This window comes from Panthera leo, chromosome D4 (genome assembly GCF_018350215.1).
Source record: "Panthera leo isolate Ple1 chromosome D4, P.leo_Ple1_pat1.1, whole genome shotgun sequence".
Lineage (NCBI taxonomy): Eukaryota > Metazoa > Chordata > Mammalia > Carnivora > Felidae > Panthera > Panthera leo.
In genome coordinates, this window is record NC_056691.1 from 79,475,343 (window position 1) to 79,493,282 (window position 17,940).

Genomic DNA, 17,940 nt, shown 5'->3' on the forward strand with positions numbered 1-17,940 from the left:
CAGGCAACCCCTAGGCTCATCTTCAACGAGCTGTGATTTACCAGTTTCCTGAGTGTTGCAAATGCCAATGCTCAGCTAATGGACACTAATCTGTAAGGCAGACAGACTAAGAACCCTCCCCGTATCTGTTAGAAGCTCAATTACTGGCAAGAAGGCACTGGAGGGGCTCTAGATGAGAGCAGATATATATGTGTCGGGAGAGAACGTGAATTCACGTGTGATGTCTGCCTCCGGTCAAGCTTACCTCGGAGAAGAGCCGTTTGCATGGTGACCGCCACAAAGAGCACTTTTCCGGGAAGTCTTCACTCCTGACCGTGAGATCCTCCCCGGTCTGTGAATGACGGTTCTGCTGGACTGCTTCCGAATCTTTTTCACTGAATTTCTATGGAAACAAATCGTGAGGAAGTTTTCATCAAGAAAAAAAAAAAGTCTTCGTAACAGATTGTCCAGAACTCTTGAAGGGAAGATATTTTATTTTTTCTTCACATTATTTTCCTCGAAAAAATTTCCATCATCCCCAAATACTAGGCAATCACAAAACTGTAACGCAGCCAGCACCCCGAGAAGAAAAGCAGCCCGCGGGCACGGCACAGGCAAGGTGGTGGCAGTCGTTACAAAGCCCTTCTCCCCACCACCGAGATGGCTGCCCAACGGGTGTGGAGCACCAAGCCCAGGCCTGGCCCCATGGGACAGGGTTCCCATCCTGGGTCCCCCTTGGCCAGGGCGTGACCTCCGGGTCTGCTTCCTGCGATGATAGAGGAAGTGTTTATCACAACCCAACAAAATCCCGTCTCTCTCGAAACATCACAAATTTGACCAAACTTGAACCATCGATATCCGCAAGGAAACTGGACTTCGGGAAGAAAAACTGCAAAGCGTTCTGAGGTGTGGTCACAGATGAAAGCATCCTAGTGATGACGCACAACACAGTCCCCCTCATCGACCCCTTCAGAAGATCTGGCATTTGACAACACAACAGGACTGGAGACCGTTTCTCTGATCTCGTGGCCAAGTTCAAGCATGGAATCTATCTCTAAGTGTTTAAAACCTAGAAACTCCCTAGCTAGGGGTCTGTCCACTCTGGGTCAGAAATTAAGGACGAGAACCACCTCTCATTCCTAAGAACCTATCAGACTTACTTCATCATGTCAAGCTTTTATGAGAAAGGAGATCAGCACAAACATGAAAAAAACAGAGGCACTTTTTCTTATAAAAACCTCTTTAACTGTCCCAGGAAAAATCAGAAACCAAATAACCAATACTGAATTTCTAGACTTGCTATAATACAGCTGCGCTTGAAGTAACGCTTTTCATTTTCCTTTTTTTAAAAGTCCAATTATACATACACGCTGTGTAACAATCAAACAGCACAGCACGGCTTACAGGGAGAACGTCAGCCCCCACCTCTCCTCACCTCCGGGCCCCACTCCCAGGAAAACACAGCTTCCAGCCCCTCGGCTTCTTCCGCTATTTATATTACATTCCTACTCTCCCGCGGCCTGACTTGTGAAAGTAACATGGGTCTCGGCTCCTACGGCGCAAGTTCAGGGATTTGGCTCTTACATCATCTGCCTCCCCACCTCAGCACTTTTCCTGATAGTTACAATTTCAATTCAAATGACAGTCCGCATTCACAGCATCATGACCACACAAATACTGTCCACGACTCACCCACGTGGCCCTCCCGTGAGCACATCTCCTTTCGTGCTTGTTTCTCTGCTTTCCTTGGAATCAGTAACAAGTGCTTTGCTCTATTTGTCCACTTAGTTCATGAAACTAAATTAGGTACTTAATGTAAATTCATCTCTAAACTCTCTAAAATAACTTTCAAATGTCTCTAGATGGAGCCAGACACACCAGGTAAGGGAAGGGCTCCGTTTCTGTTTCTCGGAGAAAGCCCAACGTGGAGGCCCTCTCTCGAAAGCACTCAAATACAAGCTCTCTGCACCCTGGCACTTCTGGTCACCACAACCTAGGAAAATCCCCTACTTGCTGGATCCCACGTCTCTGTCCTGTTCAGTTAGCTTCTCATTTGTATGGAGAGGGTCACTGTTCAGGAGTTCCCTGCAAGGGGGTACCCTGGAGGCATAGGATTTTAGGCACCGAATGCCAGAAAACGCCTTTGTCTGCCCCCCTCTCGCTGCCAGCTCAGCGGAGTACAGAATGCTGGGCTGGACGTCACTCTTCCCCCACACTCTGAAAGTGCTGTTCTCCTGCCTTCTGGCCTCCGGTGTTGCTGCTGAGACCGCTGATGTTATTCCGAGTCTGGGTCCTTTGCATCTCGCTCTAGAAGCCTCTCAGAGCCTCTCTTTATCCCCACGTGCTACTATTTCACAAGGACGTGCCTTGGCAGTGTGGGTCACTCACGACTCATTGTGTAAGAGACGCAGCAGACCCTGTTGAGGCACAGGTGTCGGCCTTCCGCTCCGGAAGCTCTCCTAATACTCAGGTTTTCCTTCCTCTGCTCTGCCTTGTCCCATCTTTCGGGACCTCCTGTTGGCCAGAGATCAGAGCTCCTGAGTCAGGCTTCTACAGCTCTTATTGCTTCCCTCTCATTTTCTCACCCCTGTTTGTTTCTTTGTTGGATTCTATTTTCTGGAAAACTCACTCAACTTTATCTTCCAGTGTTTCTAACTCTCCTGTGAAACTTTTTATATCTGTAATCACACTTGCAATTTCTAACAGCTCATTCTTCTTTTCCAAGTATCTTTTATTTTTCAGATCCTGATCTTGGCTCCTATCTAAAGAAGTTATAGTATAGAGCCTCTGGAGAGCTGTCTGGTCTGCTTCACATCCTCCGGTTTCTGCTGCCTCCACATAGCTTTGTGCTGTCTGTCTGTCTGTCTTTCCTCTTAGACACTTTTCTCCTGTTCGGGGAACTCAGGCCGTCCAGCTACCTTGAAAGGTAAAAGTGCTCAGAGGCTCTGAGTGTGGAAAGGGCAGGGCAGTGCAGGCTCATTGTGAGAGGACCAAGTGGGGACTTGCTTGTCCTGCTGGAAGACCCCCGACTGTCTTTTCTCCCCTCAAGGACACTCATGCTGGGGATGTAGGCTTCCACTCCCTCCTCGTTTGCATCCAAGAGACCCACTCCTGCCTTCAGCCCTATCTGGTGACCCCCAGGCCAGAGCTTCTCTGGTTTAAGTTCAGCAGGGAGACGGTGAAGAGGACGCGGTCACCGAACTGCCCAGCATTCCAGCCAAATCTCCTGGTTACAAAGGGACCAGGACCCTCATCTGCCTGCTGCGCCTCTCTGGGTTCTGTAGGGTAAACCAGCTTGCTTCTTATTGGCACTTATTTCACTTTTGAGTGAAAGTAATAAAATCACCCAAAGGCTCTCAGTCCTGTGGGCTTGTATCTTTCACCCCTTCACTGTCATCTCAACAAGGCTCCAGTAGGAGGCAGAGTTAAATGCCCATGGTGAGTCCAGCTTGGCTTACCTGTACGCCTGCACTAAATCAAAACTTCACTATACGATCAAGCAAGAGGGGTACTCCATGACAAAAAGGGACAGTTAGAGCAAAAGCACAGAGTCAGAGGCCACGGTGCACGTCAGGAGCAGCAGGCACTCACAGCGGAAGGACCTCGGTGAAGCGGGCCGGCCTCTGGAGCAAAACAGCCCAGGGCCTCAATCGCGCTCTGCCGCTGACCAGTCATACGACCCAGAATCAGTCCCTTCCCTTCTTGCTGGTGGCTGGCGTCCAAAGGACATAAAGAAAGCTCTGATGTGCTCTGACATACAGCAGCGAAGGCTGTAATCATTTTTGCCAGCCTTATTTTTATATACGCATTTCTGCAAAAGAGTTTTTCAACAAAACGACCTATGGCAAGTCAACAGATTTAAACACAAAAGAAAAAGAAGCTTTGGTACCCGAAGCAACAAGTCCTTTGGATTCATACTTCCTGTTAGACTTCTGATCATCTGCTCTTGACTGTGCAATTTTTTATTGCTTTCACTCAAAAGACTCTTGTAACGATTCTCCACGGCCTTCTCTCTCTCATTCACTTCATCGCGTAATTTCTCAACTTCATTCCTAAGGTCCTACCAAAAGGAAAAGAAAAAACAGAATTTATTTCACAGATTTCAAGGGGACACTCCCTCACCTGTTTCCACTATATGAGAGCAAGCGAACAGATGTGTTTAACAAACATGCGCTTCCTTCTCACAGAAGGTCTCGTGAAAACCAGCTTCAAAAATAAGCTGAGGGGGCGCCTGGCGGGGGGCTCAGTCGGTTAAGCGTCCGACTTCGGCTCAGGTCATGATCTCACAGTTCGTGGGTTCAAGCCCCGTACCAGGTCAGCTTGGGATTCTCTCACTCTCCCTCTCTCTCTGCGCCTCTCCCACACTCGCGCACTCTCTCTCAAAAGTAATAAACTTAAAAAAAAAAAAAAAAAAAGGAATAAGCTGAAATTTGGAAAAAGCTTTATGCACATTCATCACAACATTATTTATAATACCGAAAACCAGAAAGAAATTAAATATCCAACAATAGGGAATTAATTATAAACAGTATGGTATAAAAAAAAAAAAAAAGCACACAATTCTGAGGAACACCAAACCAGGATACTATATAATATGATGCTGATTGTTTCCTAAATGCTTACACAAAATATTGTTAAGCCCATGAGGAAACACGTCAAAATAAGAACAGTATACCTAAACAGTGGGATTGTGGGTGACTTTCAACTCATTCTTATTTTTCTGAGTTTCTAAAATCTCTAAATAAGTCTATATTACTTTCCTGATCAGGGAAAAAAAAAATTATCTTCAATAATGACATTCACAAGTAACATGGAAAATGCTCGTGTTATAATGTCAGGGAGAAAACCACAAAACCAACAGTCAACAGCGTGATTATAACTACCTCAGGATATACACTATTTGTAATACTGAAGTACTATTCATAATAGCAAAAAGCTGGAAACACCCAAATATCCACCAGTGAAGTAATAAACTATGGGACATTCTCACAATGGAGCACTCAGAACCGATAAAGAAAAAAGAATGAGGACTCTAAATACGCTGCCCTACAGTAATCTTCAGAATATACTGCTCAGGTGGGGTTCAGGAGGACCCCAGGAGGAAAAAAAAAAAAGAATGTATAGCATACTGTCATGTATTTAACTATAAAATAAATCAGATGGTTGCCAATAGGGAAATAAAAGAGAACATGGTAGAAGGAGGGAGAAGAACTCGTTTTACAGATGTGACACTCGAAGCCGTTTAAATGTTTAGGTAACTATTTGAAAAACAACATAAAAATCTCCTAAAACCAGAAGCACAGCAAACAAACAAACAAATAAATCGAACTGTATATCAAGTTGATTGCTTAGCCAAACAGGGAGGAGTTATTTCAGCAACTTAAAAGCAGAGTAATTTATATGCCCCTAAGTGGGGTACTTCTCCAAGGACACAAGGAACCACTGCAGAAAATCTTACACTGTTTGAGTAATCGTGCTGGAAGCAATATTTGTATTGTTATTCTGAAACTGTGCATGTATATATACACTTATTAAATAAGTAATTATTAATGTGATGAGAACCAAGACTACGAGCCTAAGTGAAAACCAATACAAATACAAAAATAAGTACAAACATGTCTTTGTAAATATGAATTCCAACTATCAAGAGGAACTTCTACTTTCTGCGATTTCCTTCCTTTCACTGCGAAAGCCTAAAATCAGCATCCTCCCCGGCATCCAGACTGTAGTCTTTAAATACCATTTCCCACCAAAAGGAACCAGGGTGCTCAGAACACAGCCCCTAGAACAACATCAGCAGCAACACCTAGGAATGGCAAATGCAATAAACAACCAGAATAACACTCAATAAATATCTGCTGGGAGGACGGACGGATGGATGGATTGACGGACGGACGGATCAGGTAGATGGGATTGCTCCCCATTTTATGAATGGGGAAACAGGCTCAGGTAAAGTTATTTGCCCACAATCATGGTCACCAAAGGACAGCACCCGCCTGATGCCACCTCTGGTTACCAGCCTCTCAAGCTCACTTCCACACTATGACCAGGGTCTGGATTTCTTTTGAAATGATCCCCATCCACGTACAGTCATCTGACACTTGCTCGTAGAAACCTCCTCCTAGGGGCGCATGGGTAGCTCAGTCGGTTAAGCGTCCGACTTCGGCTCAGGTCATGATCTCGCAGTTCGTGGGTTCGAGCCCCACATCAGGCTCTGTGCTGACGGCTCAGAGCCTGGAGCCTGTTTCAGATTCTGTGTCTCCCTCTCTCTCTGACCCTCCCCTGTTCATGCTCTGTCTCTCTCTGTCTCAAAAATCAATAAACGTTAATAAAAAAAAAAAGAAAGAAAGAAACCTCCTCCTAAAAACTGGATCATAGGGACCATAAAATCTTGTGTTAAGCCAAAAGGTACATCTTTAAATTCACAATAAGTTTGCCCGCCATCTCGGAAAGGTCATCCTGAAAAGATCATGCCTCCTTTTTAATCTTAAAATACTTCTGCATCATGCTAAGTCAAAAGTGTACACCATTTACATGCATAGTAATTACTGGTCCACTTACACCATTTCCTTGATTCCGTTCTCTCCGTCACGTAAACACCCCCATCAGACGCATTATTTTAATGTCTGGTTCAAGTTCTAGGGTCTATGTGCATGTACAGCAATTTACTCCGCTCTCCCGTTTCATTTGCTTATACAATTTTAATGCGGGTACCTAGATTAAGAACTTGCATGTTTTAAGTGAGAAAGGTGACCAATATGCCACATTTCTTCCACATGTTCCCCAAACTAACAGAGTTGACTACATGAAAATGACCTGTTCCAAAATCCCACAAAGGACATGTAACTGGGTCATTCCTCAAGATTAGAGGTGCTTAATCTGAGGTCCACTGAATGGGTCCCCGGGAGCCTATGCAAATGTGTGTGTGTGTGTGTGTGTGTGTGTGTGTGTGTGTGTGTGTGTTTGGTGGTAGAAGGCCCTCAGCGTAAATCAGAGTCTCAGGGAAAGTCAGGACACCAAACAGGATAAAGCATTTCTCTTATTATAACCATTTGTAATAGAAACTACTATTTACCACGCACCCGCCTTGAGCCAAGCATGTGCCAAGGCCCTTGGACATAAAACATCCTGAGCCCTGATGACTGCATACATGGTAAGTATTGAGTCCTGTGTTTATAGAAAGGAAACCAAGGCTCACAGAGGCTGAAAGTTGTTTACAGAGCTTTACAACGAGTAAGTTCTAGTGCTGAAATTCAAACCCAGGTCGGTCAGACCCCAAATTCTGTGCTCTCTCTCACCCAACCGCACCTCTGTTAAGACCAAAGAAATAGAAAACCACTCTGGGACACCGGCTGCCACTGGTCAATAATTCCAACGCCCTAAGCTAATGTCACAGTTTCTCAAGGACTCGGGATTGACAAAACATCCAGCCTGAAAGCTACGCCCTCCTGCTAATGAATGGGGCAGGACCAAGGACCCTGGACCTCACGCGAAGAGCAGTCAGAGAAGGCTTGAAGTAAAAGGCCCACTGCAGGGAGGGGGGCACGTGTGTGCTGAGGTGGCCTTGAGGAGGAGCAGCTGCCATGGCAACACAGAGGCGCCGACAGGCTCCTGTGCTCGGCACCAGTGGAGTTATAATAAATGTTTAGGGGAGGCATGGAGACGGCATGTCTCGCCTGAGCAAAACAATCAGAACCGAAAATTGATAATCTTGGGTGGTTTCCCCAAACCTCTTTCAATATCCCCAGGCTGTGAAGATAGGCAGAAGTAGACTCGAATCCGGGCTCTACCGCTAACTAGCCGTGTGACCACAGATAGATAACAAAAATCTTTGAGTGTTTCCTTTCCAGTAAATGGGGATAACGGTACAGGCTCCTAGGGTCCCCGGAGGGTTAAATGAGAGAACGTGCGATGGGTACCCGGCACAGCAGGTGCACAGGAAACGACACTACGTCATCTCCCGCCCTCTGCACGCATATCCTCCAGGCGGACCTCTACTCCCAGGTTTCCTCCTGTGGCCACAGCATCACCACCCACCGGGCCCCAGATCCCGCTCCTCCCCCTGGCTCTCACACACACCTTGACAGGTGACTCAGGCCTGAAGGGAGAGCCCAGCCTCCGCGCAGAGCACACGAGAGATGAAGGGTGAGTATGTGGCGATTTTACGTGGACACGAGTGCCCAAATCCCGCCCTGCCAACTACCCCTACCCCCAACCCCCTGGAGTTCTCACAGGAGCTGAACCAACCACAGACTGGGAATCAAAGTACAAGTCTGTGAAAATGGCCTACCCGAAGCAGGGCTTTCTGATAAAACACGGCTGTTCTGGGTTTTGCTTTTTGAAGGAGGAGGGTACACGCAGCTCAGGGGAGCCATCTGCCCAACAAGTGCCAGGCCTGGTTAGGTCTGCAGCAAGAAAGCTAGGGAATCCGGAACCTGGGTTCTTGCCTTAAGGGAGAGTAACCCACGCATCAGCAAGGCTGGCCCGGTGAACCGGGACTCTGAGTACCCGGACAGTCCCCCGTCCTCCCTTGAGGAAGTATTAAGGGGACAGGTAGAACCGGAAGTACTGGGGAGAAAAATGTCCTCCCTGCTCAGCCCTCCTCTCCCTCCACCCCCCTGCCTCTGCCTTCTTCAGAAATCAGCTCTCAGCTGCTCAAGCGCAACAGCTTCCTAACTGGTCTATCTCTGCGTTCACCCACCAAATCACACACACACACCCCGATCATTACATCTCTGCCCAGGACCCCGCAGTGACCTCATGCTAACTGCGGAATGAAGCCACCTTGCTTAACAAACCTTCGTCCCAGGCCCCCTACTTCCCGCCACGGGCTCCAGCCTACCTTGTAGCCTTACCTCGCCTGACCACCTGTCCCTCTCCATCTGGAAATAGACAGTACAGCTCCCCCCAGTTCTGCCTGGAGACAGCATGCTCACCCTGCAAGGTCCATTCCCAGTGCCATCTCTTCCACGAGGCCCTCCCGGACTGCTCTGGCCCTCAGCGATCGTCCTCCCAAAACACCACCTTTCTCTGCAAACCTCTACAGCGTTTAGGACAGTGATGGGCCCTTTACAACCATCCCCTCACGCAGCTCTCACAACACCCCTGTGGGCAGATGCTCTGACCCCACCCATTTTACCAATCAGGAAACAGAGGTTCAAATACACCAGCAACTTACCCAAAGGAAAAGGTGGCGGAATCAGGATTTAAAGCAGGTCTATTCACGTTCTTTTCGCTAAACCACTAAACCAATGGTTTTTCTCTTTTTTTTTTCTTTTTTAGACAGAGGGAGAAAGAGCACATGCACACACATGCATGCACACATGCGCACACAAGTAGGGGAGGGGTGGAAGGAGGGAGGGAGAGGGAAAGAGAAAGAGAGAGAGAAAGAGAATCCCAAGCAGGCTCCACACTGAGCGCAGAGCCCAATGAGGACCTTGATCCCTCATCCCTGGGATCATGACCTGAGCCAAAATCAAGAGTCAGACAGTCAACTGACCGAGCCATCCAGGTGCCCCCACACCAGTGGTTTTTCAAAGGGAGCCCAGGAAGCCCGGGGATTAGCAAAACCCAAGGCTGGCCCTCGGCATCCTCTAACTGCACACTCCTGGGCCTTCCTCCAACAACGGACCCGGTTGGCTTGGGGACAAACACGGAAATCCGTATTTGACTTTAGTGCAAGAAGCCACTACCCTGAGGAACCTGCAGACCCCCTCGGGTGCACCTGTCTTACTTGCTTCTGGACCAAGAGACAGGGAAGAGAGTCTGAAAACCCCTCTCCCGTTCCAGACCACCACCTTGCTTTCCAGAAGAGAGCTGCCACAGGAGGATCTGCGTGCAGTGACATCAACCGAGTGGCCTCACTTTTCACCTAATGGGCAATTTTGCTTAAGATGCGCAGGTGCGCTCTGGACCAACACTGAGCTGAGCGTCGCCTTTGCGTATCACAGGGAGAATGACAGAAAAAAGAAGCGGATTATTTTAAAAATAAAATATGCCTATAATCTTAGAATCACATTAGAAATGAAAAGCCAGGCCCTCTTACTTCCTTCTGCAGTCACCTGGTTTGTTTTATCTCCGGCCAGATGGAGAATGAGAAGGTTCTCATCCATCAAATTTCCACCTTCTCGGGTTTCGCTGTGAGAAAGCTTGTCAGAGTGCTCAGTGGTTACCTTTTTCAATACACAAAGGAAACTTCTCCAAAATCTTAATGAGGTATAGGAACCCAGTGATGTAAGAATTTCCAGAATTAGCATGAGAGAGCGGTGTCCAGCCCATGTTCCGAAGCCTTGTCGCCCCTGGGGGCGGCGGAGGGTGACATGGTGGGGGAGGGGGTGCCCGGCCTCCCACCTCACTTCTCCCCGAGCAGCCCTGCCTTCACGTTTTCTCTCCAGAAGAGCTACATCTGAACAAAGAATTCATATGCTTCAATGAATGAATAAATGGACAGACGGAAACTGCTGGAATGAGCCGGGCTCACCACAGAGATCTGACACACGCGTGTGGCACTGTGTGGTCCTGGCTGCGGGGACTACAAAAGTTCTGAGCAAGGAACTCAGTGTGGCTTTCACCAGGAAGCTGGCTGGGCGGGGGAGGGACGAAGGAGTCAGAATTCAAACTGGGCAGGGGTCAAGGCCCAGCTGAGTCACTTAACAGCCATCAGGCACCACCGCTCTCTCCAACCCCAGCCGGGGTGTGATGGAACGTTCCGCCCTCTCCTCTCTGCCAGCCACTCACTGTTCTTCTTTGTGCCAGGCTCGTGCATGCTCCCCAGGTGTCCACACAGGCTCTCCCTTGACCAGCAAACAGGTACTCAGCCTTCAAGTCTCCCCTCCAAACCTCCTCCTCGGTGAAGCCCTCCCCACTCCCACCCCTGCTCTTAGTGTAGATCCATGCTCTGTGCTCCCAAAGCGTCTGGCCCATCCCCCTACCCGCACTTATCTCGCTATATTTTAATTAGCTCTCTGTCTGTGTTTCTAGTTCTCTGCCAGATTCCTTCGGAGACTGTGTCTGATTTGATTCAGTCCTGTGCTCCCAGCGCCCAGGACAGAGCCTGGCACAGAAATTATAAAGTAAGAACCAGAGATAAGGGAAAGCCTTTCTGTCTGTGCCCCCAGAGAGACTACAGCAATTCCACGTGAAAACTGATGGGAACAGCCTTTTACACCAGCCTCCACAGCAGCCCCGTGCACAAGCCACTGAGGTACTACAGAATCCGTCACTCGAAAAGGGTTCTGCCCCCCTTCCTAGAGGGATCAATCAGCTGGAAAGGAACAGACAAGCACTTTCTTCAGAGGAGAGGTGAGTGTTGATCAAGGAAGAAATTTACAGCTTTGTTGACTTGGCTGGTAACTGGGCAGACCACATTTATTAGTCAACAGTGTCCATTAGATTCTAGCGGGCAGTGGTTTGTCATTTGAAGTCCTGAGCCAGCACCTGCCACACAATTAAAAGCAGGAAAAGAGGAACGAGGAGGAGTCCAACACATCTGCCTCTGCGTGCCAGGAACCTCTGCTTTCTCATGCATTAAATGTTACCATCCATTCATTTAATCCTAAAGTAGGTATAATCAACCCCATTTCAGGGGAGAGAACCTCAGCTGAGAGAAGTTAAGCAACTGACCTAGAGGCTTAGAGCTAAGTACCTGCCAAAGCCAAGATTCGAACCCAAGCCCAGCACTGTTGCCCACTGCTCCCAAGATACCGACTCGAACTGCCAAGTTTCTCGTTCCCAGGGGAGTGGCATCATCTCCACCATCAGAACAGCTACTACTCACTGATCGTTTGTGACGTGCCAGGTGTTATGCTCGTAAGTGCTGTCCCCGATCTCAGACAATCCTGACAACTAAACTCTTCTTCTAAGAAGAAATGGACCCCACAGTTTGGAAAGGCAAAGTTACTGGCTCACGGTCCAACAGCGAGCCAGTGGTGGAGCCAGAACTCAAACCCGGTTTTGACCCAAGTCTCTGCACTCAGCCTTTTCCTTTTTTTTTTTTTTTTTAATTTTTTAATATTTATTTTTGAGAGAGGGGGTGGGGGAGAGGGACAGAGAGAGAGGGAGACACAGATCCGAAGCAGGCTCCAGGCTCTGAGCTGTGAACATAGAGCCCAATGTGGGGCTCGAACTCACAAACCGTGAGATCATGACCTGAGCCGAAGTCGGACCCCAACCGACGGAGGCGCCCCATGCACTCAGCCTTTCTTAAGAGTGGCTGGAATTTGCAAAGACAGGACTTCCTCAAGCAAAGGCCATTTAAACTGCATATTGGTCTACAGGGACTCCAACTCAGAATCTTCCCACCCGATTGCAACAAAAACGAGGCAAGGGGAGCTCTGATTCCTGAGTCACACTACTTCAGGTCTGTGGTCCTAGCCCTACCCAACCAGCCTACAGACACTGTCTCCAAATGCCATGTTTTGACTACGGATCACAAGAGACGCCCTGAACGCTGTCATAATCTCATCTGGAGCTATCCATCAACAAACGCATGTGAAACCAGAGGGGTTCAGGATGAACTACCCTGAAATTAAACCTGCTCCTGTCAAAGCACATGGGATTAGCCAGCTGGGTGACGGGTACAACTTTAATTAGATTTTTGGGCTTTAGCCAGCAAATGCATCCCCACAGAGCTAAGTGCCCAGGTACTGAAGCACACACTTGTCAGAGTAGCGGATGACAGGTCTTGTAACAGATGAGAGCATTATGAGGCAGTCTGGGGAATACAGCTAAACCAATGTCTCATATACGTTGCTTATAAAGGAGAAGAAAAAGACTAGCACTTTCTCCTTTCCCCCACCCACCCCGAGCTGCATACAGAACACCTGACCCAGAAAAAGCAAACCTAAAATAAAGGTAAATAAAGGTTTACCTCTCTCTATCACTTTTCACCAAACACACACACACACACACACACACACACACACACACAAGCACACATGCATATGCACACACACGTACACACTAAAAGGAGAGGCTTAAGCCTCTGGAGCCAAGTGATATACCAAAGTCAAGGTGTGAGGGCAAGGATGCAACAATCCGAGCAGCATTCCCGTTATAAACCACAGAAGCCAGGACACTTACAACATCACAGTTAAGACACCAACTGGGGAACACCAGGTTTGTTGGCGTGTATTTTGCCAAGACCTCCTGAACTTCCTGGTAGGGATGTGGCTCCCTCTGGTGGCAAGGAGGTATAACACAAAGAAGGGGCTCTCTCTGGGAGACGCACCTTTGGACCTTTCTGGTTGTGGAAAGATTTCGAAGGAAAAGCCAAAGCTTGCATTCACCAGGGCCTACCAACAGTGCCTGTGCCACCTCGAGGACTCATTACACGTCCCTTGAATAAACAAACAAACAAACAAACAAACGCAAATTATAACGTGTGCCAAGTCGACTGGCACTGGGTCACCGCAATCCCAGGCAACTGAAACAAACGTGACAAAGTGACTCTCATGGTCGAAGCTCGCAGGGCCCAGGCACCTTCTGACACAGGGAACTCCTATGCCCCAGACCCAAGCCGCCTGTTCAGACAGGTATCGGCTCCCTCTGAAGAGCTGAACAGCAAGCACACCGAGACAGCAATTCACGTGCAACGGATGGTTTGCCCACATCCAAAAGATAACCGGTCGGCTTTCCATCAGAAAGAATTCAGGGGATGCTGAAAACAACAACAACAAAACCCAGTATGCTTGACCGTGGACCACGGCAAAGGCTCTGAGTCAGGGCTCGCCTATAAAAAGGGCTGCAGCATTTCTCACTGAGCTTGGAGTTCCTAAGAAACGAGTATAATGGGGGGTGCCTGGGTGGCTCAGTCGGTAAAGCGCCCGACTTCAGATCAGCTCATGATCTCGTGGTTCATGAGTTCTAGCCCTGCGTCGGGCTCTGTGCTGACAGCTCAGAGCCTGGAGCCTGTTTCAGGTTCTGTCTCCCTCTCTCTCTGCCCCTCCCCACTTGTGTTCACTCCCTCTCCCTCTCTCTCTCTCTCTCTCTAAGATAAAGACATTTAAAAAATCAAAAAAAAGAAAAAAAGAAACAAGAATAATGGGAAACAGCTGGACCATCGTCCCAGGGACTGGAAACCACATCCGAGCTTACCGACTCGGGTGACACTGATGTGGCCCTGCACAGAACTGCTTCTACTGAACGGCATAGTGTCAAAGACCCTATCCTGCTCGAGAACTCCAGAAACCCACCAGAGGCAATACCACTCCCAGGCCTGAGTCCCAGCAGAAGCCGTGCTCTTATCTCAATGTGTTCATCTTCAGACACTGAAGACCTTGTACCCGAATTTCCCTTTTTTTTTTTTTGTTTTTTTCCGAATTTCCCTTTTTACTTTTGCTGCCAGGAGCTGCCAGCTGAACTTTAAGCCCCACCTTTGGTACCGTCACAGGTATCGCGACGTGCATTTCTCCTCACTCTGCTTCCACTTTCCTACTCCCCCTTTTCGTTCCTTGACCTTAACGCCTTTATCTGTATCTTTGATCTCATTTTTGTGACTCTCTGTAAACCTCTGAAAATGTTTCTGAAACACCAAAGGGAATAAATCACAATTTTTAAAGCTCCAAATAATACTTCAGAATACTTCAAACAGGGCATTCCTGTTTTGTGTCCCCAAATAAACCATCCGCTTTCATACCCCTGTGCCTCGGCCCTCTCTACAAAACCCTCCCTTGCCTATCTATTATTAACCTTTGTTTAACTCCAACTTCAGAACCGGTTCACAAGTCGCTTTCCCCAAGAGCCTTCTCTGATCCTGCGAGCCGCTTCCCTGCCCTGTGCTCCCGCGGGACTTTGTTCATACCACTGTCGTGGAAGTGTCCCCCCGCCCAGCCGAGGGTCTGCACAGTGTTCAATGTGGCTGAACGCACGGATGGATTCCTCTCCTTTGCCAGGGCAGAAACAGAGGCCCCTACAAGGTCTGCTTATTTGTTGGTTTGTTTCAATCCGGAAGCAACAGCAGTAGCAGCTGGTGAGTGAATCTAGTTCATTAAAGAGCCTGTTAGAGAACAAGCAGACAAGACACGCCGGGCCGGCAGGTCCTGCTCTACGTCTGCATGGAACACCCCCTTCATGCTCCCCGGACTCTCAACAAGCCAGCGCCCTGACGTCCAGTGTAAAACGTTCACAGGAGACGGACAAGGCCGAATTCTTCGGCCGTAACCAGAAGGTAAGCAGAGATACCACTGTGACGCAATACATGCACAAAAGGAAAGAATCCATGGCCACATCACCTCGCCGGACACACACATATGACCTGATGCAGGAAAGGAGTCAAGGCGAGATGCTGGAGAGCTCGGGGTCACGGCCACGTTCGCCTGAGGTAAGCGTTTAGCGTGCACTGTGGTTGTTCAGGTCTGAAGCAAAGCAGCCCTCTTCTCTGGGTAACTGCCCAGCCCTCCCAAGCACGTGCCTCTGAGGAGGCCGTCCGTGGTGGGACTCACACGCACACGCGCATGCACACGTACACACTGCCGACAAAGAGCGGGCACGTGACCCACGCTGGTCTGGGCCTCTCCATACCTCACCCCTCCGGCCATCCTGACAGGGAGACAGCGGGGGCAACGGAGTGGGAGAGTCCTCCTCCCTCTTATGCAATAAACCGGGACTATGTGACCCCAGCAGGAGGGCAATGATGGTCCAACCACCTGGAACTGGAGGATGCAGACGTGAGAGGAAGAGGCCGGCTCTCAGGGACCAAGATCCGGTCCCCACAGTGTGCCAGGGTCTCTGTCCCTCCAGCACTTTAGTTATTACACAACGCAAGAATTTCCTCTTTTTGCCTAAGTCAGCTCAAGCTGGATTTCAGTCACGGCAGAAAAACCCCTCCCACCCCCAGGATGCTCAACCCCAATCCCTCCTCTCACTGTCCCCCTCCCCTTCCTTTCGTCACCTAACACTCCCCGCCTCCTCACACAGATGTGCAGGTGCTACACAGGAATACATCTGCTTACCAACAGCCGCCCAAAATTCTTTCAGAAGCACCAAGGTGTACCTGAGTAAGTGATTTATGGAACCACCAAGGTCTGACAGCAGAGGGACAGGTGAATAAATTACAGCATCTCCACCTGATGTAATATCACACAGCCCTTTCAAATGTTTACCAAGAGTGGGTTATGAGATTAAAAAATTACTTATTTTGGGGCGCCTGGGTGGCTCAGTCGGTTAAGCGTCCGACTTCGGCTCAGGTCATGATCTCGCGGTCCGTGAGTTCGAGCCCCGCGTCGGGCTCTGGGCTGATGGCTCGGAGCCTGGAGCCTGCTTCCGATTCTGTGTCTCCCTCTCTCTCTGCCCCTCCCCCGTTCATGCTCTGTCTCTCTCTGTCTCAGAAATAAATAAACGTTAAAAAAAAAAATTAAAAAAAAAAAAAATTACTTATTTTATAGAGAGATGTGTGTATGTGTATGCATGTCCCCAATCCAAATTCTACTGAATGAACCTTTTATAATGACAGTGAGGGGTGGAGGGGCTGAGCTACTTTAAGTGGAAGTTATCCAGTGAAGGAGTAAGAACCATGAAAACCGCACCTCTATCTGGCCAGTCTTTGCCTTACCGCACACAACTCAAACCCTACTTCTTCTCGTTCAACTCATGTCACCTCCTCCTAGAAGGTTTCCCGACTACTCCATCCCACGGGGATCTTCTGCACCGACTCCCTGAGCTGCATTAATGAGCTCTGGATTTTAAGCTATTTTGCATTTTATCACAGATAACATTTCCATCTCCCTTTGGAAAGGATGAAACTTTCAGAGACCATGGCTTATATTTCCATCAACATCTAAAGCAGGGACATCTGGTGTTCAAGAACACGTGGGAAACGCTTCTTTTAACAACATGCAGTAAACTGGTATACTCCAAGGTCGCCGGTGGCAGCATAAACTGGGCCAGCCCTTTGGACAAACGATTTGGCAACATGATTAACTAGCATAAAATGTTTGTAGCATCTGACCTAGTAAACTCACTCAAATCCTAGGAATTTTAAGGGAAAACACCTTTACACCCAAAGACGGTTATCGTGGCATCATTTAAACAACCAACACGGCGACAGAACAGGAAATGATTATGTAAAGCATGTGAAATCTGTTCAGTGAAGAGTATGCATCATTCCACACGGTCACTCTGGGCCCCACACAGTATGGGAAGATGCCCGTGATAAAGTAAGGGATCAAAGGACCCAGAGCGGCGCCCAGCTGCACCAAGGTCTGAAGGGTGACACTGAAAACCAAAAAGTTACTGTGTCAGGCTGGTGGAACTGTAGGTGACGTTTTCTTTTTCTAAATTTCCATTACTGTTCCCTTGATGTTCATTAATATTTGTGTTAAAATACACAAACATTCGTATTTCAATTCTCTTGTCAGTGTTCACGTTAGGATTTCAAAGCAGGGGATCCGGACGTCCGTGCCCACAGCAGCCACTGGAGAACTCAACTGTAGCACCTGTGGGCTCCCCTGTGAGACCGCCACTCTAATGACTGCCCACCCGAGGTCCTGTGCCTGCCCGGGGTTCCTGTGCAGGTTATTCATTTGACCAGAGTGTCAATGATCACTCAGACTCAGACCCCATCCCACCCAACTGCACCCAGGCGATGCATCTGGATGTGACTCTCAACACGCTGAATACTTAAGTTGAAATGTAACAAATTTTCGGGCACCTGGGTGGCTCAGTCGGTTAAGCGTCTGACTCTTGATCTCGACTCACGTCATGATCTCACAGTTCGTGGGTTCAAGCCCTGCATAGGGCTCTGTGCTGACAGCCAGAGCCTGCTTTGGATTCTCTCTCTCTCTCTCTCGCTCTCTCTCTCTGCCCCTCCCCCGCTTGCTCTCTCTCTCAAAAATAAACTTTAAAAAACATATAATAGAAATTTTCAAAGATAAACTACTTTATGCCTGCCAAATTCAGAATTTTTTATTTTAAATTTTTATTTATTTTTAATGTTTTTTAATGTTTATTTTTTTGAAAAAGAGA

The 17,940-nt window shown here is 48.3% G+C and overlaps 1 protein-coding gene across 6 annotated transcripts in view; it reads right to left on the reverse strand.

Annotated features, from left to right (window-relative positions):
* Window positions 1–17,940, reverse strand: part of CDK5RAP2 (CDK5 regulatory subunit associated protein 2) — a 170,294-nt gene that overhangs the window by 91,809 nt on the left and 60,545 nt on the right. For all 6 annotated transcript variants that reach the window (XM_042913941.1, XM_042913937.1, XM_042913940.1 and 3 more), the window contains 2 exons: window positions 3,869–4,039; window positions 245–382 (listed from right to left, as the gene is read on the reverse strand). In XM_042913941.1, coding sequence (XP_042769875.1) covers window positions 245–382; window positions 3,869–4,039 — 309 coding nt within the window. The remainder of the gene's footprint in view (window positions 1–244; window positions 383–3,868; window positions 4,040–17,940) is intronic.